Source organism: Ascidia mentula, chromosome 9, assembly GCF_947561715.1.
Source record: "Ascidia mentula chromosome 9, kaAscMent1.1, whole genome shotgun sequence".
NCBI lineage: Eukaryota > Metazoa > Chordata > Ascidiacea > Phlebobranchia > Ascidiidae > Ascidia > Ascidia mentula.
The window spans coordinates 13,003,834-13,027,527 of NC_138574.1; the positions used below are offsets into that span (position 1 = coordinate 13,003,834).

The 23,694-nt window shown below is 37.3% G+C and overlaps 5 protein-coding genes across 7 annotated transcripts; 3 read left to right on the forward strand and 2 right to left on the reverse strand.

The window, feature by feature from the left end:
• Nucleotides 1–354: 354 nt before the first annotated feature.
• Nucleotides 355–6,226, reverse strand: LOC145912957 (vimentin-like). 2 transcript variants are annotated; one of them, XM_083000430.1, is made up of 14 exons: nt 6,192–6,226; nt 5,770–5,928; nt 5,346–5,571; nt 4,979–5,085; nt 4,642–4,737; nt 3,769–3,925; nt 3,148–3,306; nt 2,824–2,949; nt 2,440–2,529; nt 2,167–2,297; nt 1,950–1,973; nt 1,530–1,597; nt 1,363–1,466; nt 355–936 (listed from the first exon to the last, which is right to left on the reverse strand). In XM_083000430.1, exons 2-14 carry the CDS (start codon nt 5,904–5,906, stop codon nt 871–873), a joined length of 1,491 nt encoding a protein of 496 aa, XP_082856556.1. In that variant the 5' UTR covers nt 5,907–5,928; nt 6,192–6,226; the 3' UTR covers nt 355–870. The 2 variants fall into 2 exon arrangements, with proteins under 2 accessions (XP_082856556.1, XP_082856555.1); XM_083000429.1 differs by lacking the exon at nt 1,950–1,973.
• On the forward strand, nt 1,713–11,743 carry LOC145912960 (ribulose-phosphate 3-epimerase-like). 2 transcript variants are annotated; one of them, XM_083000433.1, is made up of 6 exons: nt 1,713–1,727; nt 8,146–8,300; nt 8,396–8,543; nt 8,842–9,003; nt 10,817–10,907; nt 11,126–11,743. In XM_083000433.1, the coding sequence occupies exons 1-6, from the start codon at nt 1,713–1,715 to the stop codon at nt 11,242–11,244; spliced, it is 690 nt and encodes a 229-aa protein (XP_082856559.1). In that variant the 3' UTR covers nt 11,245–11,743. The 2 variants fall into 2 exon arrangements, with proteins under 2 accessions (XP_082856559.1, XP_082856558.1); XM_083000432.1 differs by lacking the exon at nt 1,713–1,727 and having other exon boundaries at nt 8,082–8,300.
• A 115-nt stretch (nt 11,744–11,858) lies between these two features.
• LOC145912959 (protein N-lysine methyltransferase METTL21A-like) lies at nt 11,859–13,033 on the reverse strand. Its single transcript, XM_083000431.1, has 2 exons — nt 12,713–13,033; nt 11,859–12,523 (listed from the first exon to the last, which is right to left on the reverse strand). The coding sequence occupies exons 1-2, from the start codon at nt 12,974–12,976 to the stop codon at nt 12,032–12,034; spliced, it is 756 nt and encodes a 251-aa protein (XP_082856557.1). The 5' UTR covers nt 12,977–13,033; the 3' UTR covers nt 11,859–12,031.
• Nucleotides 13,034–13,369: 336 nt separating this feature from the next.
• On the forward strand, nt 13,370–15,885 carry LOC145913273 (U3 small nucleolar RNA-associated protein 14 homolog A-like). Its single transcript, XM_083000872.1, has one exon. The coding sequence runs from the start codon at nt 13,489–13,491 to the stop codon at nt 15,652–15,654; it is 2,166 nt and encodes a 721-aa protein (XP_082856998.1). The 5' UTR covers nt 13,370–13,488; the 3' UTR covers nt 15,655–15,885.
• A 10-nt stretch (nt 15,886–15,895) lies between these two features.
• LOC145913274 (2',5'-phosphodiesterase 12-like) lies at nt 15,896–21,749 on the forward strand. The gene is made up of 14 exons (XM_083000873.1): nt 15,896–16,080; nt 16,294–16,411; nt 16,583–16,753; nt 16,937–17,124; nt 17,427–17,550; nt 17,974–18,173; nt 18,573–18,712; nt 18,959–19,118; nt 19,365–19,497; nt 19,808–19,909; nt 20,538–20,712; nt 20,930–21,087; nt 21,224–21,370; nt 21,449–21,749. Exons 1-13 carry the CDS (start codon nt 15,908–15,910, stop codon nt 21,341–21,343), a joined length of 1,962 nt encoding a protein of 653 aa, XP_082856999.1. The 5' UTR covers nt 15,896–15,907; the 3' UTR covers nt 21,344–21,370; nt 21,449–21,749.
• The last annotated feature ends 1,945 nt before the right edge of the window (nt 21,750–23,694 follow it).

Below are 23,694 nucleotides of genomic sequence, written 5' to 3' on the forward strand. Positions count from 1 at the left end.
GATTTCAGCGAAATTTTAACCCGTCATTGTTGCGTAATAAACACTTTCAGTGGTTGACTTAAAGTCTGCATGCACGACAAATTTTTGTTGTGGCTTCAATGGAATGGTTGCGACACTGGCAAGGTTAAAGCTATGGCTACATTGTTAATACTTTCTTCCTTGTATTTGCGTACTAATAAATGGGGTTTGAAAAATCGGTAATATTTGGCTAGTAAGGCTTGGCAACCTGAAAACAACGAATTTAGAAATTTTCTCTGTATTTCTTTGAAACGTTAATTTTTGCTCATGTTTGATTGTTGGTTTTCCATGTTTTCATTTTCGAAGATTTTCCAAATGTTGCAAAATTTTGAAAGATCTTTTTATAAAACACTTTTATTTACATGTCACCATTCCTTCTGCATTATACGGCACACACGAAAATACGTAACCGTTACAAGTGCAAAATATATGCCAGGCAAACAAACCGCCAATTTTTTTTACGCATTGGTTTTTGAAAGTTAACAACGTCTAAACATTTTCGATAACCGACATAAAGCATTTCGCATTTAACGGTAAGATTACTTTTCAGTGACCGCATTTTCAAAGGCAAAAATTTTCACATTCATGCAACACAGATTTCGCGCTTTCTCTCACCACAGAAATCACAACATCCACACTTTTTAGGAACCTTTGTTAGAACCGGCCTTACGTCACTCAAATTTTCAAGCAAATGTACATCCCCGACAACAGAACGCAAGCAAACATCAACTTTTTTCGCACCAAGAAATTTCAAAAGGAAAAAGCAACACGGAAAGGTTAATAAGGCTAGGAGTAAGCATTTTACAGGGCCGACAGGAAAGCAATGTTGTTTAAATTAATATGGCTTCCAAATTACAGGGTCGGGTGGGCACGATCATCAGACGATTGCTCGCGAACGTCTTCGGTCTGACTGACAACCTAAAGAAGAATAAAAAATAGGTATACAGATACGTGTGATTTATTTCAAAGCAATTAAGTAACAGCTATTGGAATATCACATGTAAAGAACTCACAAACACCGGAAGTTTGGTTACAATGTTAGATTTTATCAAAGATAATTTTCAAGACGACATTGTCACAAATCAAAACATATGCAAAATGTTGAAAAACTTTACCATTCTAGAATATTGACTTTCAGAGCGTTTTTTTAACCATATACTAAACGTTAATTATTGCAGGTATAGCGAAGCGGGCCCAGTCCATGAGCAGGAAATTTTAGAGAATGAGAGAATGCGCAATTCTATTAATTTTTTAAACCTGACCAAATCTTTATTCGGATAAAAAAAACACAACAGGGCGCCTAAAGTTTGAGAAGATTTATTTAAACGATATTTTATCTCTTACCTTTCCATCCTTCGTCTCAATGGTTTTTACTACGACCTTCTTGGTCGTCACAGTTTCTACGTCATCGACATCCTGACGTGTCAAACGGTCGTCCTTCTGGTAACCTAATAGGCAAGTGGTTACCAGGGTTCTGTACCTTTTTCGTTCGCTAAACTAACTAAACTTACTTTTTCTAAGTGGAACATATCCCGATTTCACGGTGCTCGCGTGCATTTGACTCACTCGGTCCGAGATTCTAGAATACAGTGTAAGGATTAATGAATGGCACATTTAGGACAAAATTACATGTGTTTGAACACACTAAAAGCGATGCTATTGATACGATCGAACGGTTCATGGATCCAGAAACAATGGCCGAATTAAAGGTAAACCTGTTAATTTCTGATTTTCTATTGCAGCGCATGATAATTCAACAAAGTATCAAGATTACTTGAACACTTGGCATTTGCAATATTTCCAAATTATATTGCAACAGTTTACACCATGCTATCCTGAACGACAAGTCTCCCCAATAATTACGTACAAAGTACAGTGACGCAATAATGTAGCATGCTTGAAAGGGCAAAAGCATTTGATGGAAATCTTACCTTTCTTCCTCGTAAGCGTCAACTCTGCAAATAACAAAATGAGAGCGATGGAATGATGTGTAATGTGCGCTCGATGACAGCAAATAATGATATATATATTACACACATCAATTAATTGATCGTTTCTATGTCTCTAAACTCGATCTTGGTAGTGTGAAAGATGGGTGATGTTTTTTAATAAAGCTTGATTTTGCATAAAAAATCATAGAAATCTTACCTCGACTCTTCACCTTCCAAAAGCTTCCTGTAGGTTGCGATTTCTATGTCAAGCGCCATTTTGACGTCCATGAGCTCCTGGTATTGACGCAAATGTTGCGCCATTTGTCCCTTCAGATCGTCGCATTCAACCTGTATTAATTTAAAAAAAGTTTGTATTTTGTTGCAACAACATCTATAATATCAACTCAACAATAAGCACAGTAACGGTGAATTTGCTACATGAGGGATTGGATTGTCATCACCTCTGAATTTCGCCGCAATTTCAACATACCTGCAAGTTGTTAATGGTGTCCTGAAGGTCACCCGTGTCCTTATTGTAGCGATCTTCCATTTCACCCAAAGTACGTTGAAGGGAATCGTTCTACGTCAAACACGATAATATCAAAGTTTATAGCAGTTTACAACTTCATCAAATAAAGTTCGAACTGCTTTATGTACATCAGTCTATGTTCATTTAATAAGTTATGTGGGCGGCTAAACGGGCGCCGGCTTCCGAAGTTGTAAACATATTTGGATACAAACCAAGCCGTAGGTATATCATAAAATGGTGGTCTTGCTGGAAAGAATGGGTTTATTACAGTTCAGCAACACAAGCTTGCACGAGATTATCCCTCGTTTTCCCAACATGCAAAGAATCCAGAGACCGAAAACTTACGGTTCCACGGAGAGAATCGATCTCCATGTTGAGAGTCTGGACGCTCTTCCTGTATTCGTTAACTTCACTTCGTACATTGCGCAGTGCGTCGTCGTTACGGGAAGCTTGTTGCTGCAAGTTGTCAACCTGTGGAGGGGTTTAATGTAGGTCACATATGGTTGGACGAAGTTTAGCAAAATAAAGGACAGTTAACAAATACATTTTCAGCATCAGTCTTAAAGCACGGTTAACACGACTGACCGTTAATAAACTGTATTTATTTACGCTCCAGTTTCATTTCCAATCAGCAATTATTCTTTATATCAAGAAAAAAACATGCTTCACCTTTTCAGTGTACCACATTTCAGCATCAGCTCTGTTCTTGGCTGCCATCTTCTCGTATTGCATTCTCATATCTTCGAGAAGTTCCTCCAAGTCCGGACCAGGAGCGCACTCGATTTTGATTTCTGTGTTGCGGATCTGTTCCTGCAGCTCGGCGATTTCCTGTAATATCGCATTTTTTGTTCAAATAAGTCTTATCCATTAAGTACCATGTTCAATCGTTGTTTACGCATCCCACTCCGACCAAGTTTTCTAATCCGTATGTGCGCCGAGCAGCCAATCTCTTCCATTATTCGAATACATGTTGCTCTGAAGCGCCACCACGCGGCACATTTTTAATGTAGGGTAAGCACAGGTGGAATGTTGGACAAAATACCTCTTTATTTGAAACTTGCGCATTGCCCTTACGTTGTTACGGTCATGATGGGTAATAATAATAGTTACAAACCAGTCTCTTTCGTACCAAATATTTTTGTGCGCAACAGAGCATCATAACAATTACGAAATTATTGCGGATAATGTACAAGGTCGGTCGAAGTAACTGCCCATATACGATAAACCAGCAAAAGATAACGACTTTGTATGTAATTAACCAATGGCATAAAACAAGGCATCGATGTTCACCTGTTCGCTTGTTCTCCTGAGGAATTCGATTTCCTCCTGAAGAGTCTCAAGTCTTCTTTCCAGATCCAACCTCACCAGTGTTGCGTCATCACAATCCTTCCTCATCTCGTTCAGATCTTGCTCCAACTCTCTCTTCGCTGCCGCCTCCTCTTCAAACCTGATAAAAAGATTCAGAAATATGGAAAATTGGTGGCTGTACTGGTGATAGTTCAAGCTACGCGGTACTGAACCTAAGATATGTATTTAGAATGTTAGTGCAAGGGCACGTGCATCAAAGGACTTATGCTACTGTTGTGCGTTGTTAACACCCAGTCAATCTGTATCAACGTGAATAGGTTCTGGATTTCTCTACACCAGCTAAAATCGTTCCCAGCGATTTTTTATTCTCCAGGCAGTTGTAGTTTTAAATTTACCAACTTGAATGCAATTAAGTATTGCACATTTCACTCAGCTTGGTTACAAACTCCTCTTTGGTCGTTACCCGTTGTCAGCCCTTGTATAGACCTAATGCAGGGTGGTATTCATAATTGACTTAATGGTTGGCTAAACGGGCGCCGGCGTCCTTGTAGTCGGGCGTCCCACGGGAGATACGGTTACATATCGGCATTTGTATGTAAATCATTGCCTGGTATATATATATAGCCTGCATGAGCTAAGCCAACACTTGTGCGAATTTGACAGACGTTTATGGAGTCTTATTGGCTTGACACAAAGTTTGATAAACGACTGTTTATACTGAAATATTGGTGTAGGAATACTTTATAAAGGATTTTACCTGTTACAAAATGACATAGAAATCATAAGAATAGGGAATATAATACACGGGAATGACACCGACGTCGACAAGTGTTTACGATTACACCACTCTCTTACTTTTGCCTCCACTTTTCTGCCTCTCCTGAAACGTTCTCAAGTTGCATTTGGATGTTTTCCTTCTGATGGTTGAGGGCGTCGACGTCACGACGGAGCCTAAAGTGCAAAATTATTGTTGGAGAATTTAAAAAGGCGACAAAATCTCCTATTTAACTGTAGGATTTACACCAAATAAGCATGCCAATTTAACTGTATATCTGCACCAAATAAACGGTGTCAACAATATGACACCGCTTATTTTGTGAACTGCATACATATATAGGTCGAAACAGTGGCAATCTGTGCATATACACTCTACAGAGTTTTAGGTGCAGTGACAATCCTCATATTGCGATACCTGTTCAGTTCTTCTTCGTAGTTGTCACCAATTCTAGATGGGCCTGACGCGCTCAGCTGTTCGACTTGTGCTTCAAGGACGCGGTTTGCTTGTTCAAGGGCACGCACCTAATTAGACACACGGGCATTAACGTGAATAGACGAAGAACTGCATTGTAACAAATGCTGTTTTGGATCGTCAAAAACTATATGGCATGTATTTTTCAATCAAATACTGGAACACTATTTTTCTTTAAACTTTGTAATAATCCCAACCTGCATATTTTCCATTTAAAATACTGTTTCACCAACCAGACCTGTACACACGATCAAAAGAGGCGCTTTGTAATTGCAACTTTTACATGTTAAAACCGCTTATGTTCACTTACTTTAGAGATGTAACCGGCGAAACGGGTGTTCAGATGTTGGAGTTCCTCCTTCTCGTTTATCCTCATACCCTGGAAGTCCGGACCAAGAGTGTCAGCCATCATGTTTATGTCACGCATGGACACACCGCTTGCGACGGGGTTGGAACGGACCACGCGGACCCTCTCGCCGGACATTCGGCTTGGGCCAGCTCCCCCAATGCCGCCAGCGGACGAACTGCTGGACAGCCTTGATTTAAAATTGTGGTTGTTATCATTTGAAATCTGTTACTTTAGACTGTGAGTAGAAATAACTGTTTTTTTTTATCCATTTAGCAAGTTCCTCTTCTCGTATAACAAATGAAATAGACATACCAACATACAAAAACAAATTACAAAGCTTGGTAATATTTTTACATTTTAATGAAACCCAAATTTGAATCACAACCTGAAGGTCTTGGAACTCGAAACTTTCTTCGCAGGGGACTTGGGAGTGTACGTGAATCGAGATGGTCCATCTCCAAAGTGACGTTTGTAACTTGAAGTTCTCTCTTCATAAGAACGTTTCGACTGTTGGTGAGCCATTGTATCTGTTCTCTAGTGTCCTCTGACGACAAAAATATTGGTGTTAAGCTTGTGTACCTATTTTGTTGGCATAAAGCTGAGTGTTTTGAACACAAAGTTTCAAGAAAAAGAAGCGTTATATACAGCTATACAAAGACTGGTTAATGACTCGAACAAAATACCAAAACATTTGCAGAATTCCGATATCCCATACTCTTGATACACAATTCAACTAGCTCAGTCGGCCATTTTCCTTTATTTAAATGTCACTTTCTTTCACAAAATACATGAACTCAATCAACTTACTGTATATTGACGAAGTGTTCGTACTGTCCGTCTGCAAGAACGCCACAGTCGACCTTGGACTTTTATACATGTCGGGGCAATCGCTTTTTTCTTGGCCAGTCTTTCGAATCAGGCGCTGTCATCATGTCAGCGATATATTTGTCGTTTGTCAACGTCTGGTTGGTTCCTGCTCTTTCGTTTTATCAGCAATGAGGTGATGACGTTACATCTGCAATTACGTCAACAATGTCACCTATGCTGTTTGTACTGAACCTAAAGAAACTCTGTGAGTAATAAATCAACACATTTCTTGCGACTCTGTCGTCCATATTTTGGGGTAAAAATTCATGGGGCTGGTGTGGAATTCCATGCGTTTTGCTAGAAATAGTCAGAAAAACAAGAATAATACACAAGGGGGCCTTATACTTAAATTAAGATAAAAACTATGCCGAAATTAAATTGTAATGACATTCAATATAACAATACCTAGAATAGAAGGTGATGTAAATATTTACATACAACATTTAAAACTATGCAAGATATAGGTCGTCTACGCGTCAGTTTCACTTACACACAAATTGCATTTAATCGCCCGGGCATGTCGGGAGGTTAGACAGCACAGCTATGACGCAACAAAGATTACTTCGCGACAGCTGCTTCGTCTCCTTGTGACGTAAGACAGTTCGCTTGGATATGAAGGCGCAATAGAAGCGCTTTCGAGAAACTTTGCACTGGTGTCATAATGGATTGTTGTGACGTCAAAACATAATACAACGAGTCCACGTGAATAAACTGATTTGACATTTGTACAAATAAACAGGGGAGATTTTGTGTGACATTCTACACCCTTTATGTTTATAGTAAAGACACTGTTTGAATCATATAAGTTTAAGCTTTGCACAACAGTAATAGTTTTTAATTCACGCCTGTGTATTCCTTGAATGATTTGATTACAGAATTTGGTCCATTTCTCGAACAAAAACATTCTAGTAGCATGGTCTAGTCAATACTTGCGTTGTATATTTGACGCAATAGAAACATGAATATTTGGGTCATTACAACGTCGCTTAAACACTATTGGTGTGCTGTTACAAAAATCCTGTTTACCAACTATATCAATTAACTTTATTTTCTAATTTGGCCAAGGGTCACACTAAGATGTTAGCAACGCCCTTAGGAGTAGTCGCATTCAAGTTTAGAGTTCGCATATTGAAAAAAAAAAACGTTTTCCCCGGTAAAAATGTCATGATTTTTAATTGTTTATTTTTATTCTTACCACCCGTACAAAAGCATATGTGTGTATCAATGGGGTGTGCTAATTGCGTTTATGAACGATATAATGTCAGTTGGCTGTGTCGCAAGTTTAATGAATTTGGTTTAGGCCATTTCCACTTTTTACAGCGCCAATTTTATTTAATTAAGTAGATTATCCTGGAACAATTATTCAACAGACTTTGCTGCAGCACTTTATGATTGGAGGTATTTTAGAACTGCGTCGCGAATAGTTTGCACGATATTTTTGTACTTTTTTTCTGTGTTGCGAAATGTGACTTAATTTAGCTAAGCGTAGTTTTGTTTTTATATTTTATTCTACTTATTTTTACAATCGTTATCAACAACCAGTTACACCGGTTCAAAGTAGGAAAACTCGAATCGGAAAAGAAACCAATCGGAAGGCGAATGTCTCATCCTATTTAAAAGGAAATAATGACGGTTGTCTCATCTTATATATCGGATGACCGGGGCCGGCATTTTCCAATTTTGGAAATCAGGAAGCCGGGTCGTTAGTTACAGAATAAAAAAAGTTGTTAGGATACAGATTTGCCGTGAAATTGTGTGTTATAACCAGCCAATTGTTTTCCAAAATTTACACAAGCGTACATTCTAATCCTTTATGTTATTTTAGCGTTACGTAAATCTTATTTAACTTTATTAATGAAAACTGAAAAACACGATGTGTACCTATCGTTGCAAGATTGGGCCTTCTATCCTAAACAGCAACCTTGCTCATTTGGGAGATGAATGTGTCCGAATGCTAGAGTCAAAAGCTGATTATCTTCATTTGGATGTAATGGATGGACACTTCGTACCAAACATAACTTTTGGACATCCAGTTGTGCAATCAATTAGGTACATATATATATATATATATGGACAGGGGTTTTCATTTTTTTGATTGTGTATATTAATAGAGAAACGAAGTGATGTGATTATTTTAATTATAGGCAAAGGATTGGTTCAGAGCCGGTATGTGAAGTACACATGATGGTGTCCAGACCAGAACAATGGGTGAATGCCATGTCTGAGGCTGGTGCCAACATATACACATTCCACTTGGAAGCATCCAATGAACCACAACAATTGATAAAAGAGGTAAACAACAGAAATGCTGTGATGAAATGTTTATTTTTCAGTAAAAGTAATGACATTCAACACGTAACACAATGCATCAACTGTGATTAACCAATCCTGGTGTCCAAAATAAACTTCTGTTTGAAAGAAGTTATACATGTTTTGTAAATTCTCATATAATTTGTAAAAGTTCAGCGATTCATTTGTTTTTGTGGCATTTCTTAATGCTCCATACTGATATAATGTGAAATACACATTACAAAGTGCTCGGATTTAAATAAAAATATATTGCAACCAAATTGTTGCATTTGAACTCCAGATACGAGAAGCAGGAATGAAGGCTGGCTGTGCAATCAAACCTGCTACTCCAGCTAAAACATTAATAGACTTGCTCTATACACAAATGGCTGATGTTGCCTTAGTTATGACAGTTGAACCTGGATTCGGAGGACAATCTTTTATGCGACCCATGATGGACAAGGTAAATCATTTTTTAGCTGTGTTGTTACATTTATGTTTTAGAAAATGTCTATTACCAGCATACAGAAATTGCTTTGTGGTTTAAAAAGTTGGAAGTTGCCATAAATTGTTTCCTGTAGTCAAAATTGTTTCCAAAATTCACCCAACTTTACAAACAATCGCAATGCTTTGTTTTATTCTATGCAGTATGTGCCTGTTCCCTTTACCCTATGCTCTGCATTAAGTGCAGTATGTGCCTCCTTTGTTATTGTGTAAGCATTTCCTGTAGTCCATTAGGGGCGGCATAAAGACGGTATAAGACGGATCTATTTTTATCCGCTGTCTTTATGGGAAATTCGTCTTGTCATAAAAGGAATCGTTTCGCGTTGTGTTGAACGGGCGCCGGCAAGAGTCCTTAAGCTTTAAACCTGATAACGATAGAAAAGGACGTTGTCAGATAAGGGCATTCCTTCGCATTCCCAGCTAGTGGAATGCTTTAACGCAAGACTAGCGTTCGTTTCAACAAAACCTAGCATGCAACATGACAGTTAGGAGTGTTTTTTTAATAATTTGGTGGTCAAATGCTTTCGATGCAGTTAAATTTGAAACTTCCTTCATAGGATACACCGGTATAAGGATGTTGAAAACCAAGCGTTTTACACCATATAGACTTTTGACAAAAACCATTACTCAATATACACGTTTGCCACGATGCGTTACACTTACACCGTATTGATTGTTCTATTTGCGATCATCAAAAACCAGGCAACCTTTCAGGTTCACTGGCTTTATCGGCGGGAAATTAACTAAAGAGAAAGAAACGCGTTAACATCACGCCAAAAATGCCGCTGTTTTGTCCCGTGTGTGCTTGAAAGCATTGCTCTGTCGCATAAAATATTATTTTCATCGACAAAGGTTATGCTTGTTGCATCGCTTATATAACTGATGACAGTGCATTGTCTTTGTTTCCTGTGAAAACTTCACTGGACTCCACAAATTCTCCGTGATTCTAATCGCGGAAATAGTGTTTGGTCAAAGGTTGGTTGTATTGAACAAAAATATATTTTTCTTGGTGCCCAGCGGAAAATGTTTTGCTGATTCAACAAAACCAGTAAATACACGAGAGTATAAACGGCGACATACACAGGAAAAGCATGGTTTCGATTCCAATTTGTTTTCAGAAAAATAAACAGACAGAATACGTCGCAATTTAATAAAGGCTTTAAACTACGGCAGTTACATCACTTATGCCAACAGCTGACTAGCTTTGTATTGTGGTATAAAATGCGGGTACATGTTTAGAACACATATCTTATGTCCAAGTACGTGCGCTGGTGTTTTGTTTTTCTTCGTGTGCGTATGTAATATGGCCTTTTAACAGCTTGTCCATGATCCTATGTAAGCAAATTACGTTACAAATATCAACTTCCCATTGGCCTTACAGTACAAACCGCGGTAGTTGATGCATTTTTGTGCGGACGGATTAATAATGTTTTGCTACTTCCCAACATTAAATTGCAGCAGCGAATAAAAATAATCCTGATGTTACAAAAACCTAAACATCACTGATGGCCAATTCAGCCCAAGGACGAACTTTGGTAATTTCTGGTATAATACGAGATTAAAATGACAATTAAAAGTACATAAATAAAGAAGTGAAATAAATTACTTGTCTTTGTCAAATGCGACCAACTGGAAATTTATTTTACACAAAAGCAGCTTACACAATTCATATCAATTGTGTATTTTTATTGGATGCACTTTGCTTACCTTGTGAAAATTTATTGTTTGAAATTTGAATCAGAAATTGACCATATTTTCATGTTTTTAAACAGGTTCGGGAAATAAGGAAGGCATTTCCTCACTTGGATATTGGAGTTGATGGGGGTGTTGGACTGAACACGATTCTCCCTTGTGCTGAAGCAGGTTTGTTTTTTGTTGTTAGAAAAGAGCATGTTTTTTTTTTTATATATTTGGCCCACATAGGTAAAAAATTGAGAAACACTGTGCAACATACATTAGCTATCACATAAAAAATCATTTTTAAATGCCTAAAATACAAGTGGGTAACACATAACAGACAAATTTAAATTGCCTCAAAAATGTTATTTTTTATTGTGAATATATCTTGGGAAAAATTGCAGGTGCCAACATGATCGTTTCGGGTTCTGCTATCATGAGAAGTAGCGACCCTGCAAAAACTATTGCCGAATTGCGTGCCGTGGTGCAGGATTCAATTCAACATACAACATTAGAACGGTGACAGACAACCATTTGTTGTGATATTTAAGTTAATGAGCTGGAAAATTCATGATTGAACATTTTAATGTGTACACCAGTATTTTATTGTTACTATTTCCTATGCAGAAGAAACAGCTTTTGCTAATACTGTGCTACCACAGCTATGTGATGGTGAAGATTTTTTAATGTTAAGCCTGTACAATTTTGATTCAAAACATTTTATAGGAAAACACTGGCCTGGAAACATTTGTTGCAAGTGTTAGTATATCTAAGAGCTGTATTATCACACTGTCTATTTAACAGACATTACCTCATGTATGTATGCATCTGTGATTCAAATTCCAGATGATTTAGTAGATTTCAACTTAAGACAGCCATCTACTAAAATTGTTGTTCATTTGGAAGTAGTTTTTCATTTGACTGCCATTCTGACCTTATTGGAAATTGCTTCGTATTTTATGGGACTGATTATACATTTGCCACGTCAACAGCTTATTGCTAAATAAAACCAGTGTGCTGTGCGTTCCATTGTTACAATAGAAGTGATCAATTTGATTGACCGAAATGCCACAAATAAATGTGAAATTAAAAACACTTCATGATGGGCTTGAATCAAAATACAATAAAATACGCAATGCAAAAAGTTGTTGTTTATAAAAACGAGAATGGCAAAGTATAATACAATGAGGTGCAGAGTAGACACGGGAAAGCACAAAATTATTACTACATGAAACAATTACTGTAGTTGTTGAATATTAACCTGACTTTAATGAGGGTATATTGCACAACTGCCAGGAGCAAACACAGTTTTATGTACATTCATACACAACAGTGTTAGTTGATTGGTCATTACGTACGAGCCTAAGTGATGAAAATTTTTTTACCAGTTTAGAGTTAAAGACATCCACTCTGTCATATCGCCGTTTAGAGGACAGTAAAATTTTGGTCTTCCTGCCATGCCGTGTCAGTTGGTGTAATGTTTCAACCAAAGCATCAAATGTGCTTTCCAAGTAAATTATGTCAGCCCCCAAAATAAAGTCATAGTTTGTGTGTAAATGTTCATCCACGCCACCACCCCACTCCAATTGTGACACCTTCAGGGCTTTGTCTTTCTTAAAAGGAAAATTAAGTTCGATGTTTTCCTTTAACAAGGGAAGAGCTTTCGAAAGATCAGTCACCACCACATTGGCACCCAGATGAGCAGCTACCATGCCTACGAGACCAGTTCCTGCTCCGAGTTCAAGAACTGTTTTGTTTCTCAAGTCATGATTTTCATTTAGATATTCTGAAAGAACCTTTGCCTGAAACAATACAATGGCCATAGCTGAAAAGGAGTGAACAACACATCCTAAACTATGGTTCACACACTACTAAGTAGGTTTACAAAAAAAAATGTCTAAGCCAATTATTGAACATCTACTTAAACACAAATTGCAGATGTATATGACGTTCTTTCCATGCAAATGTAATTGTTTTCTAGTGTTGCTTACCGCTTCCCACACCACTCCAGCAACACCGTTTTCTTCCCAATTTTGTTTGATTTTGAATGTTCTATCTATGCCAGGAATGGAAATAGTTTTGTTTTTTTCGTAAAACTCAGAGAGAATTCCATGATTTGAATACGGCACTAAAGCATAAGACTGTTGGCAAGCTGCAGAATCACTTTGATGTTCTTCCGAAGAGTGTTCTGCGTTGCCGGTAGTCATCTCAATGGCAGTCAACACACAAAAAAGAACAATGTCCCTTTTTGACATTTACGTGTTATTTGCACATCACCCACACACTTTACACTCATTTGTTTTCCAAATAAATATTTTTATAAATCTTTGCAGCACACGTGTTGATATATTTATGACGTCATGGGTTGCAAATTGTAAACAATGTTTTGCTTAATCCTCAACAATACAGTCATGCTTAACTTAAAAATCTACCTGATAATTTGCTCCAATTTTGGTGATATTTGCAAAGGAGTTTTAAAGAAATTTCTGTCAGTGACACTCATGTTTAATTGGTCATATATATATTAAACGCTTTGTTGTTTGTTGTAAATTAATATTTGTGCTCTGGCGCTTTGGAAAAAATAAATTATCACCACATGGTAATAACAGCGGTCACAAAGCTGTTGCGACTTGCGACATCAACTTGGTACTGTGAAAGGTTTACAAGAAATAAGAAGCTTGCGTTTCGACGTGGTGTAATACAGTTATACCTAGTGCGGCACATAGAAAGCAATACTCTCTTGCATTTACTTATCAGTTGCTAAAATATGACAAAAGGTGCCGAAAAAGGAAGTCATCCTGAAAGCAGTGATGATGACTTGGACGATGACAAACATACCGGATTACTTAGCAGTATTGGAGTAGACGTTAATGATAACAAGACGAACAAGAACAAGCAAGTGCGAACCGAAGCTTCTCAAGATGTGTCAGTGTTTTCGCTTCTTGGATCTTCTGCAGATGGTGCAGAGAAAAAAGTTAACCTTGGTCAATTGCTAAAGGGAGTAAAGGAATCTGCAAATGTCAATGTATTAAAACAACAACTAAACAAAGTTAACCGTCCACAAAGGCACCTTGATGCACCTTTGTCAAAACCAGTGGCGGAAAGACTCCAGCGCAAAGTTGAATACGAAAAAACCTCTGCAAAGTTAGCAAAATGGGATCCCATTGTGCAAAACCATCGCAAGGCTGATCACATATCTTTTCCTTTGACCCAACAACCACTCCAAATTAATACACTGGATAAGCATTTGTCAAAGAAGGGAAGAAGAATGACACCTTTAGAACAGGAAATTTATGCCCTTTTAAATGGAAACAAATGTGTGGAGCGTCCAGATCATGATCTTAGTCTTCACGAAGAGGAATTGTTGGCCTCTGTTAGCCTTGAAGAAGCTGAGGAACGAAGAGCGGAGTTGCAGAAACACCGTGCTCTCATGTCCTATCATGAATCAAAGAGCAAGAGACAGAAAAAAATCAAGAGCAAAAAATACCATCGCATGTTGAGGAAACGGAAGATGAAGGAAGATGCTGCTGCTGATGATAATACTCCTGAAGATGCTCTACAAAGAGCTGAAAGAATGAGAGCTGAAGAAAGAGCATCCTTGCGACACAGAACTGGCAGTAAATGGGCTCGAAGCAGGGCCATCATGGCCAAGCATGACAAGGAATCAAAAGAGCTTCTCAATGAACAATTGCAGAAACACAGGGAACTGGTTACAAAACCTCAAATAAGTACTGATGAAAGTGATGAGGAAAACCCATCTGATGATGACAGAGATGGCGATGATTCTCATTATACTGTTTCAGAAAAGATGTCTTCAAACCCCTGGCTTAGGGCCAACTCAAAAGTTAAAGAAGAATCCGGTGTCTTCGTTGAAGAAGTGGATGAGAAAAAGTCTATATGTGAAGAAAGCAACACACTGAGTGACCAGGAGGAAGATGCCACCAATGGCCACAATGGATACAAATTGCGCAATTGGTTGTCAAGCAGAGGTTCTGAATCGGATGTAGCTAAAGAAGTTGTTGAAGCCTCTTCCACAGATGCTGTTGAAAAGTTTAAAGAGGCCTTTAAAAATTTACAAAGCAACATTTCCTATCACAAAAACATTGAAGAACCTAAAGAAGCTGTGGTTGATATGGAAAGGAAAAAGGCAAAACTTGAGGAAGCTGAAATGTTGGATGGGTTGATCCAGGAGCAGGATATTGAGGAATATGATGTTGGTGTGAGGTCACAGGAAATGGAGGTGCTTGAAAGACCCAGTGACAAATTAAACTCTGGCCCAGTAAATACCAACCCTTCTGCTTCATTTTCCTCTCGCCCAGTTAAAATTTCTGAAGAAAACCTTGAATTTCATGTGGATGAAGAGAGAGACATGAGTCACGATGAACGACAACAAATGACAATAGAGCAGGCATTTGCTGACGATGATGTTGTGTCAGAGTTTGCCAAAAGCAAGCGCCAAATTGTGGAAGAGGATAAGCCCAAGGTGGTAAGCTTGGCTTTGCCTGGTTGGGGAGACTGGGGTGGGGTTGGAATCAAGCCCTCAAAACGTAAGAAAAAGAGGTTTCGTGTGAAGGCACCTCCTGCAAAACCAAGACTGGATCAAAAACTAGGACATGTAATTATTAATGAAACAAGGGATGTGCATATTGCAAAGCACCAAGTCAATACTGTACCATTTCCTTTTACTAATAAGGAACAATTTGAGAGAACTGTTGCGCAGCCTATTGGTACGACTTGGAACACACAGTCCGCCTTTAATAACTTTGTGAAACCGAAAGTGGAGACCATTCAGGGCTCAATAATTCCACCTATGAACTCCGATGAGGCTTTGCAGGAGTTAAAAAAGGCCACAAGGACAAAAGAAGATCGCAAAAGACTGAAAAGAAAAAGTGAACACAAAAGCAAACTAGAAAAACTAAAAATTTTTGTGTAAACTGTGATTTTTTACAATATCATTTTTTGCTATACCTACACCACAGTTGGGGATAATATTTCAGAATTTTCATTGTGTATTAGGTCATGAAACTTGGTTACTACCTGAAAATTTATTGGGGTTCTATTGTGCATCTTAATATTTATATCATAAGTTTTTGGCCATTGTGCAATTTGATTTCCTTTGTTTCACAATATTTGCAAGGAAACATTAATGGGAACTTTTGCGTGCTTACAGACAAACAGATGAATCCATGTATGGATTTTTTAGGCAGGTATATTTATTATACCCAGCTGTTGGGGTAAGATTTGTTCAAGCCCCCAAGTTGCTGTTACATCCACCAGCTTCAGTATCAACAAATGTAGTATTTTTCCAACCCAAAATTGCAGAAAATATTCTTAATCATTTACTTCTAAAGTGCTCAAGGTTAGATATATGTACATTAGTTGTTTGTATTTTTATATTATAAATTTTATTTATCTGTATATATGTGTATATACCATATTTTGAATGGAACTGTATGCCTCACATGTCAAAGGTTTTAAATTTAGTTTTCTGAAACCATTTGAAATGAATTGTGCAACTTTTTAAGTTCATTTCAAAAACTCTATTGGTCTGGTCTTTTTTGTTTGTTTTAAGTCTCTTTAAAATGGAAGAAAATTATGCGGATGACAAACAGAAGACAATGCGTGTCACTCACAAACCCGATGAAAATACCATTCTTATAACCATGGAGATTGGAGGAAGGAAAAGGCTGGTACATAACATTTGGTCACTTCATAAAATGAAAATATATGTGTCTGACTCGATTGAAAAATTTGTTGGGTGAATTTAAAAAGTAGTTGACTTCTGACAAAACCTGACTATTTAGTTTACTGATTGGACCACAGAAAGTTTTCATTACTTTAAAACTGTGATTGTTTTCTAGTTGAATCGAACCCCCAATGAAAAAGTTCAAAACCTTTACACTCGAATCGCTGCCAATCTTAAAACTGCAAGGAACAAGAAAACGAAGAAAGTTCCCAAACTGCACAATGTTCAAAGTGTACATGATGAAGCTAAAGTTGAAATGGTGTTAAAGGACAAAAATGGAGTTGAGGTTTGTAAAATGTCAATTTACAGTGTAAAAAAAACAACCTAATTTGTATATTTGAATCGTTTGAATTTTTGTTTGTCTATTTTTGTCTTATGTGTGTTTTTTTATTTTCTGTATTAAAGCATTTATATTGTTTTGTGTTGTTAGTTTTTGTTGTTACATGACTCTTTTTTTTTAAATTAACAGATTTCACCAGACCGAATTCTTTCCGATATTTGGGAAAATGCTGATACATTTATTCTTCAAAACACCAAATACAGAGTCATCTATAACTTGCCATGCGTAACAACCTTGAAGTTGCCAACCACCGCCATTGCTGGCACCCTGCTCTATCCCTATGTAGAATTTGAATTTGCAAGTTACCAAAACTCCAGGTGACTTTATGTTATACATTGTTGCCTGTTACTGAATCCCTCGATTTAAATCCAGAATTGTATAATTTAGCAAAGATATCCTTTTTTTTTTAGTTTTTGAACAAAACTTGAGTTTTACTTTTTAATGTACGTATCATATTTTTGACTTGTTAGGTTTCAAAATAAACTTGACGCAATATCTACAATAATTAGTAAACATTATAATATTTTGTGTACAAACAGCTGATCCCAAGATCCTTACAATCAAATAAAACTTGTCACATTACTGTACAAAGGTTGGTAATTGTTTTGTGATGCTTTAGGTTTGAATGGTTCCGTTCAACTATGCAAGAAGATCCAAACCTGAAGATGGAAGTTGATCCTAAAAGTGAAAATACTGCCCTGGATGTTGACCTCAATGAATGGGAGTTTCTCCACAATGAAAAGGTCAGCTTTAACTCGAGACTGAAAAGATATTACTGAAAACTTTAAAACTAGTTTTTTAACACAAACACAGATGTAAGTGTGAATCGTTTTTTAGACGCAATAACGAACTTGACAATGAACAAGTGTGTATTAGAATTCATGAAATGTTTGTTAATCAAGCCTATGATGATCATTTAGTAGTACCAGATATTTCTTGGATCAAAACTTATAGCTGTTCACACAGTTAGAACAGTTTTAATATATTTTTATTTATTTCAAAGTTGTATAAATTAGGATTACTTTTACACACAGTAATATTTCATGAAATTGCAGTGTAAATACATAGCAAAATTGCATTTTAACTTGAAGGAAATAATCCACACTTTCTATATTTTTTTAAACAAAGTGTTGAATTGGCTGTGGAAATAAGACCTGTTGTTATAGACACACCTTCTTCAAAATGACGATGCTGGATACAGGTTTAAGTTGACTGTTACACCAGAAAACCCAGATTGTCAGGATTCAGAAGATTGCGAGGAATCTGGTTCAATGTCTGCTTACAGTGGGGTGGTTGTACAGGGACAAGACTCCTATTTGTTTCAATCAAGACACGAACACACTAAGAAGTGGTGTGGCAAAGAAAGGTTTGAAATTTATTAGGCAGATATGAAATTGTTGTAGAAATAATACTATTTATATACAAGTAACTGTTTATTTAGTAAGCCAATAAAGACCATTGAGTTGCAGATATTTTTGTGCAAACTGTTGCAATGATTAGACCCAAAACAGTTTAAAATACAACTATCTGCAGCATACTAACTCTTTATGGTAACTGTGCAAACAGAATCAAACTAGTAATGCTTCAAACAGTTCTTTGTGATTTAAAAACAAGCATTTTAGGTAAATAAAAAGATGTGTGCCAGAAGCATTATGGTCATGTAACTCTTCATGGTAATTTAATGAACAAAAGTGAAATATTTCGTCTAAAACTTTGTGATATATATATGTTTACATACAACTGAACTTCATGATGAATGTTTTAGTTTTCGTGTTATGACGTACAACATTCTGGCTGAGTGCTACGCGACAACAGAATATGCACAGTCCGATTTATTTCCTTACTGTCCAAGCAACTGTATTGACATGTCTTACCGTGTACAAGTTATACTTAAGGAACTGCAAGGTAAAATGTTAACCATGTGGTTTGATTATTTTAACACTTTTACCCAACATTTTTTTTAATGCTCAATGCTATAAAAATTTAATATCTTAAAAAAAATCAATGTCATGGCTTTGGTTGCCAAGTTAGGCCTGTGCAGTGGCATGTGTTGGCATGAAACATTTCTGTATTGTCATTAAACCATGTCTTTTATCAACAAAGGAGGAGGCCTGACAGGTATTTCAAAATTTATAATTTATTTTTTTTCAGGTTACCGTAGTGACCTGATATTTCTACAAGAGGTCGACCGATTTGTGTTTGAGGAATATTTGGTTCCAGCTTTGTCGCTGCAGAATTATGCTGGAGCATTTGGGGCGAAGCGGCAAATCAAGGAAGGTGTCGCGCTTTTCTACAATCGCTCAAAGTTTAAGTAAGTTTGTGCAATAAAAATAATTTTTCTTGAAAATAAATCCACGGCTCTAATTTCCTAACTAACATAATGCAAGTGATTCAAACAAGATGAACATAGTTGTGTTTTAAACTTCTGCATAACGTTACTTAGCAAATATAGCTCTGAGATGTGTTTCCATATTTTTGAACTAGTTTGGAAATACGCTGTAAAAAGTAGCTGAAATATAATTCCTAAAACAATCTTTGTTTATTTTCTTACATACAGGCTGGTATCTGCAGAAAACATCATTTTGGAAAATTCTTTGCAAAGGGACATTGAAAATGCTGAACTTTTGGACTTGGTGTCAAAAAATCTTTGGTTTAAAGACAGAATTACAAAAAGAGCAAGCTGTGTTTTGGTAAAATGGACAAAATCTTGTTATAATTAGCTTAACGAACAAAAGTTTTTTAAAATGTCTAACAATTAGATTTTATGATAAGCAATGTGGAGCCAATAATATGAATTTGTGTATAATTTGTGTATAGTCACCACAAAGTGGAAGTCTTTGCTTGGCCGTTTGGTCAGCAAAGTCGTCTGACAGTCACACCAGCTGCACTGATGAGACCTTTTAGGTCGAAACAGTGGCCATCTGTCTGCAGCTTATACACAAATTAGATTTTAATTTACATCAAATGTGTCTGTAATTTCCTTTCAATTTTCTTTTTCAGATTTCAGTTCTTAAGTCCACAGAACATCACAACAGGTTTTTAGTAACGGCAAATACACATCTTTATTGGCATCCGAAAGCAACTCATATCCGTTTAATCCAGGTGGGTTATGTGAAAGATGTTCATCTGGATTTGGAAAGATCATTTGTATTCAAGCACACATAATGTTTATTGTTCTTATCATGACAATTTTACCCCCTTTCAGGTCTCAACAGTGTAGCTATACCCACTGTTTGGCTGGCATGCTGGCCAGACAAGACCAATCCCATGTTTTAATGACTTTGCAGTAATCGTCTACTGGGCTGTAGTCACACTGTACTGAGACCTTAAAGGTGGAAAAAATGTGCCTTGTCTGAAGCTCGATTATCATGATTTGCTCATTAAAAAAAAATATATCTTCTAATCGAAAACAGCCTTTTGTGTCATTATATTTTGCTGGTATAATACAAGTCAATCCTAGGACTGTGGAGTATCAATTCCATCCATTTGAATTGGTGATTTCATATATATATATATATTTCTGGGAAAAGCATGTTTAAATACCTTTCTTCTCATAGAGTGCTTCTAGGATTTATATTTGTATATATGTGAAACGAACCATTTAAAGTGTGGTTTATGTAGTTGAGTTCAATAATTCAAAGCTCCTCTAGCAAGAAAACTACTTTTTGGACGACGTTTCGATCAGGACCAACACAGCGATAAATGTGTTAATTGTGTGTTTTATGTTCAGACCAGTGTGGTGCTCAACATCTTGCAAAGAGTGATGAATGACCTTCGCGAAACCAATCCAGAAGCTGATATTAAGTATATGTTTTGTGGCGACTTTAACGCTTGCCCAAATACTTCCGTGTTGCAATTAATACTAAGAGGACATGTCCCTTCAAACCATGTGGATTGGTATTCAGGTAAGTTGAACAAACGTTGTGTTTTTCTGTAAAACTTGGCAATGTGCCCCATCTATGTCTGTGTTTTTGACTGTTTGGTTTTTTTTTGCATCATTTAAAGCAAAAATTTTAAACCAACCAGGATTGTGTAACAAGCATATTTATGTATGCATCAAATTGCTTTGTCTGGTCTCTACGACATAAAGTACAGTATTATTTATATATTTGTTCATTTCAGGTGGTAAAACAGAATTTCACAACACTAACCTTTCGTTGTCGAATGACCTCAAGTTTATCAGTGCATCCGGAATTCCAGATTACACAAATTATGTCCCTGGGTTTTGCGAATGCATTGATTACATTCTTGTCAATCCAGAACACTTCATTGTTTCAAAGGTAAACTACGATTCTAAAGTCGTTATGCAGTTGAAGTTGTTGTATGTGGTGTTTTGTGCTTGCTTTAAACTGAAAACAAAAGCAAAAAACAGATAAAAAGCCTTTTGTAAAAACTCAATTTGAATACTCGTGTTAGGTGGTTCCCCCTCCTTTGCACGAGCACGTGATCGAGCTTTCTGGATTACCGAGCGCCAAAGCGCCATCGGATCACATCGCACAAGTTGTAGAACTAGCATGGAAAAATGGCGATCCCTGATATTCACATTTCGACGGACTTGCTTTGGTAGGAATATACCATCATTCTAAAACACGTCTTCATAGTTTCAGGAAAGTTTTTTGATCCAGAGATTTTCATTTACAGTTATCGGCTATGGTCGGTTGCCCTCCACGGCGGTGACGTCACTTATACTGACGTAATTCTTGAAAATGATCGATGAGTATATGACTCCCCGATCCAAACCTTTGGAAATGAGAACGGATTGTCCCGAGTTGTGTTTTGTTGACGTTACAGTTGATATTTAGGACCACAGTACTTTTAAGTTGTCCACGGGTTCTACACCTATCCATTTTAGCGCTGTCATAATCCTCCCTTTTTGTCCCAAATACAAATATATCACTGGGCTGAATGGCAACCGGTGAATTCCCCCACGAGTTGTTTTTTAACTGCACATTTTTATCTAACACTACACAGACATATATCCTACAACGAACATTGCGATCATTCTTAACTCGCAATGTTCGTGTCCAGTAACGCACCTGCTTTCAATAAACCCCACGCAAACCTTGTTTTGACCGGCAGCATCTCGGTGACGGCCTTTTTGTTTTCATTTTTCGATTTCCGCAAGATGTCCCACCCGAGTTGCTGGCGCTTGGTTCGGTTTATATTAGTTGGGCGGGCGATTGGCTGCATTGGTCAAGCGCCCGACCCATATACCAAAAAGAAAACCTGATTGGGATTCGTGCCCAGGACATTCCGGGTTCAAATCTCGGTGTAGTGAAAAAAAAATTAGTTGGGCGGGTGATTGGCAGCATTGGTCAAACGACCGACCCACATATGAAGATGAAAACCTGATCGGGATTCGTGCCCAGGATATTGAGGGTTCGAATTCCTGTGTGGTAAAAAAACATATTAGCCAATTGCTTTGTGAAGCCGTATTTCATTCTGCAAGCAACTTCCGGAGGATTGTGTGGTTGGTATTTTGGTAAGAGTAAAAATGGAATGGTCTTGGTGAAGGTTTCTTGGACTGCCGGACTTAAGCAAATAAAGCACTAATAATGGTAATCGTCCTACTGCGGTGTTTAATTTGAGTATGGTGAATCAATTGCGGTCCTAAAGTTGCGATTAAGTTCATTACTGTTCTGCTTGTTGGCAAACACAATTGCTAATGTTAGTGACCTGCAATATCCCGCCAGACAAACTTTTATTTTGAAACATTTCTTTAGGAATAAATTGCTGCAAAAACCGCGCGTTTAGCTAAGATATCTTACCTGTGACCCAACTACAAGGTCTGTTGATATGCAGTCTTCCTTGCCAATGGTGGCGAAAATCAAGTAGGCAAAAGTGCATGTCCCTCTTATTTTTTTAAGGGTTTCGGAACATGGGGAATACGTCATAGTAACCACCTGCTGCGGTTTTTAGTGTCATTAGCAATGTGAACGAAAGTGCACTGAGTCGTGTTTATTTGGTAACAATGCAAGTATTTCGTGACATGGATGGTTGAACAAGAATAATAGAATTGTTCAAATAAAAAACGCGGGAGACTCACCGACTCCCACGTTTTCTAATGTCAAGGCCACCTTGAGAGAATTAAGCAAACAGGCTACCGATTTTAAGTGGAATTCATGCTGTAGATTATGAATGCAGAAGGCCAGGTTTTCAAAGCGGAAAATGTTGCAAGAGTATTTATATCTTTCTCCAACATGGTTACTTTTGAAGCTACTGAAAGCTAATCGTCGTAGTTAGATTCATTTGCACTATGTGGAAGCCATTACATTGATTACCATCGTACTGCCTCTCGCATACAGAAGTGTTACCGTATTGTTATAATGTATGCCGACTGAAGCATCAACGCTGAATTGGATTAAACAAACAATTGACGTGGGTACGATTTTCGTGTAAACAATTTGTTACGGCCCATAGAGCAGATATGAGATCACTTTAAGACTGAATTGATTTGACCTTGGGTCGATTGATCTGCCACTGGCTCTAACGTCACAGTGAAACCCCTGGTTTGTCAGCGGGGACTTAATCCTTACGTGGGCTCCAGAATCAATAGACATAACCTAATTTTAAAAGGGTATGTTTAGTGTGCAAGCAATGTATCAGTCGCATTATTTTGATTGTCGCCGCATTAATTTTCCCTTGTTTTTGAAAGAATTTGTGTACGATCTGTTATGGCCATGACGTCATCACTAGCTAAGCCCCTGATATGGCACTGTCTTTAAACCCACTTTATTTGCAAAAACTCATGATGTCATGCAGGCGAAAGTTTTTACAATTCAAAAATAAACCAACTGACGGTAATTAGAAACACTTTGTTTCAAACATTAACTGCAATAATTTAGGAACACTAATAACAGATTTACTTGATAATTCTGAGAGTAAAG

Excerpts from the sequence above, each read along its gene's own strand:
- LOC145912957 (XM_083000430.1), bottom strand. The coding sequence starts at position 5,906 with ATGGCTCACCAACAGTCGAAACGTTCTTATGAAGAGAGAACTTCAAGT. Across the intron at positions 5,086-5,345 it reads TCGCCGGTTACATCTCTAAA|GTGCGTGCCCTTGAACAAGC; the intron begins GTAAGTGAACAT and ends GTGTCTAATTAG. Across the intron at positions 1,598-1,949 it reads GACGCTTACGAGGAAGAAAG|AATCTCGGACCGAGTGAGTC; the intron begins GTAAGATTTCCA and ends ACTGTATTCTAG.
- LOC145912960 (XM_083000432.1), top strand. The coding sequence starts at position 8,125 with ATGTGTACCTATCGTTGCAAGATTGGGCCTTCTATCCTAAACAGCAAC. Across the intron at positions 8,301-8,395 it reads CCAGTTGTGCAATCAATTAG|GCAAAGGATTGGTTCAGAGC; the intron begins GTACATATATAT and ends TTTTAATTATAG. Across the intron at positions 9,004-10,816 it reads TGCGACCCATGATGGACAAG|GTTCGGGAAATAAGGAAGGC; the intron begins GTAAATCATTTT and ends GTTTTTAAACAG.
- LOC145912959 (XM_083000431.1), bottom strand. The coding sequence starts at position 12,976 with ATGTCAAAAAGGGACATTGTTCTTTTTTGTGTGTTGACTGCCATTGAG. Across the intron at positions 12,524-12,712 it reads CTGGAGTGGTGTGGGAAGCG|GCAAAGGTTCTTTCAGAATA; the intron begins GTAAGCAACACT and ends GTATTGTTTCAG.
- LOC145913273 (XM_083000872.1), top strand. The coding sequence starts at position 13,489 with ATGACAAAAGGTGCCGAAAAAGGAAGTCATCCTGAAAGCAGTGATGAT.
- LOC145913274 (XM_083000873.1), top strand. The coding sequence starts at position 15,908 with ATGTATGGATTTTTTAGGCAGGTATATTTATTATACCCAGCTGTTGGG. Across the intron at positions 17,125-17,426 it reads GCAAGTTACCAAAACTCCAG|GTTTGAATGGTTCCGTTCAA; the intron begins GTGACTTTATGT and ends GTGATGCTTTAG. Across the intron at positions 18,713-18,958 it reads TATACTTAAGGAACTGCAAG|GTTACCGTAGTGACCTGATA; the intron begins GTAAAATGTTAA and ends ATTTTTTTTCAG.